General features: G+C 31.0%; 1 protein-coding gene across 1 annotated transcript; it reads right to left on the minus strand.

Moving 5' to 3' along the window:
- Window positions 1-383: 383 nt before the first annotated feature.
- Window positions 384-1,458, minus strand: LOC124820274 (FCS-Like Zinc finger 3-like). The gene is made up of 2 exons (XM_047291938.2): window positions 1,216-1,458; window positions 384-868 (listed from the first exon to the last, which is right to left on the minus strand). Exons 1-2 carry the CDS (start codon window positions 1,389-1,391, stop codon window positions 694-696), a joined length of 351 nt encoding a protein of 116 aa, XP_047147894.1. The 5' UTR covers window positions 1,392-1,458; the 3' UTR covers window positions 384-693.
- Between the last annotated feature and the right edge of the window lie 701 nt (window positions 1,459-2,159).

Here is a 2,159-nt window from a genome sequence, read left to right on the forward strand (position 1 = left end):
TTCATATTTAACATTTTCATATTTAACATTTTTTTTCATTTGCAAAAGTTCCTACATATAATCAAAAGGTTGCCTATTTTAAGGATCCAAACTCTTTCCATATGGACAAATAATCGTTGGTTGTCTAGATCGAAGAAAAAAAAATTGGTTTGATTGAGATTTGGATTTATATGAAAATAATTTTTTAGTAACCAAGGAAAATAAAATTTGCCATGAACACAAGCTCTTGGAAGAATGTAACAAGGTTCACTGATCTAGATCTTGGATGAAGAATCTTCTACGCTTTTTCTTCATTTTCTCAAATTTTGGGAAAGCGAAACACCATCTCATCAATTCATCCATGATGTTTTTTCTTTTTCTTATAGAACACGAGAGAAAAAGAGTAAAAATAAAAGGGTCAAATCAAATATTACCAAAAAGAAACAAAAGTAGCCAAAAATTCTTGTTTGGGTATTTCTTTTCTCCCAAATGAAAAAAAAAAAAAAACCCAACTTTTTTCTTTACAAAGACAGAGAAGATTCATCCCGGTTTCATCAGAATCTTCATGGATTATTGGTTGCACTTCATCATCTTCCTTTGGAATTCTCCATTCCATCTTTTTCACTTCAAAAAAAATTAGACCCTTTTCCCCACTCATCTTCATCAATCACAATCATGATCATCATCATCATCATGTCATGGATTGTTCCTTGATTATGCCACTGCCACTGTGCCTGTTCTCACAGCCTTATTTGTTGTGGAATTATTTTGACTGTTCTCTGATTGTCTCACACCCCTTTTGGAAGAAAGCTTCCAACTTTTCTCCTTTGCGTCATCAATCTCTATTTGCTCCTGCCTGCACTCTTTGCTGCAAAATGGTGTGTTCCCTCTGCATAAACAACAGTTACAAAAACCCTCATCACAAATCTCAACAAATCACAAAATTTCAATCAATCTAACACAAAACAACAATAAAAAGTAAATCTTTGGACTTACTGATTGAATTAAATCAGCTGAAAAGAAATCAACAAGTCTCGATTAGTCCAGCCAGAGAAATCTTGCAGGTACTTTATTCTAGATCTGAGAACAAAGGTCTAGAACACAGCATCCCACATGGAAATTCAGAGTAAAGATGAAATTTTTTCATTGAAAGTTGAAGGAATGAAGAAGAATCAGCATCTGGGGTAGGGTGAAACAGATGAAAGAGGTGGATTGAGTGATCTGAATTGACCTAACCTGTACATGAAGATGTCACGGTTTTGGCCTAGTGGTTTTCTGCAAAGAAAACAAGCTTGAAGGAAGTGAGGTTCCTCATAGTGGTTTTCACTTCTAGCATAGTAAAACATGCTAGATCTTGGAGAAGGAATCGAGGAAGAAGAAGAAGGTGAAGGAGGAGAAGGAAAAGTAGCCATAGATGAAAAACTCTGAGAGAGAAGAGAAGAAGAAGCTAGAAAATGCAGGAATGGAACCAAAGAAAAATGGCTATTATATAATGGGAGGTTCACTTGAATTGGATTATATAAGGTAGTGCACATTGCAAACTATGCTCCTACTCTCCACCAATCATGAGCCTTTAATATTATATTAATACTATGTTATTTTTTTTTAACCCTATTTTCTATTTTTCTTATAACACAAATGTTTCTACCTTCTTCGAATATTTTCAAGTTGCTAAACTTGAAAAATTAGTCAACTGCTACATTAATACTGTTTTCTTTTAAATGTTATTTCTTTTATAAAAAAAATATTTCTTTAAACATATTACTACCTACTTATACACATGTTTTATCATAAAAGGTATAACTTTCCTTCATAAGAGTTAAAAAACTAAATAGCTTTTATTTGGATTTCACATAAAAAATAATCTAATTCATTTACACACATATAGTTGTTAATTAAGATTTAACATTTTTACCTTTATAAAATATATTGTTATTTTAAGATTTTATGGACTATTTATCTATTTTAAAGAGCAAAATAATTATAAATATTATAGAAATTTTTAAATGATAAACACGAATAATGACATAAAAATAATCATGAATTGTAGAAGTGATTAATTTTGATGAATGAATATAATAAAATGAATCATGTGATGTGTTAACAGAGAAGTTGATTGGTGGGGACAATCCAAGTGCACCAGAATAATTTTATTTCTTAAGTATATAATTAAAATGTTG

This window comes from Vigna umbellata, chromosome 7, assembly GCF_029865625.1.
Source record: "Vigna umbellata cultivar VRB3 chromosome 7, Vumbellata_1.0, whole genome shotgun sequence".
Classification (NCBI taxonomy): domain Eukaryota; kingdom Viridiplantae; phylum Streptophyta; class Magnoliopsida; order Fabales; family Fabaceae; genus Vigna; species Vigna umbellata.

Coding starts and splice junctions, on each gene's coding strand:
- LOC124820274 (XM_047291938.2), bottom strand. CDS start 1,391: ATGGCTACTTTTCCTTCTCCTCCTTCACCTTCTTCTTCTTCCTCGATT. Junction 869..1,215: donor CGTGACATCTTCATGTACAG/GTTAGGTCAATT, acceptor TTGTTTATGCAG/AGGGAACACACCATTTTGCA.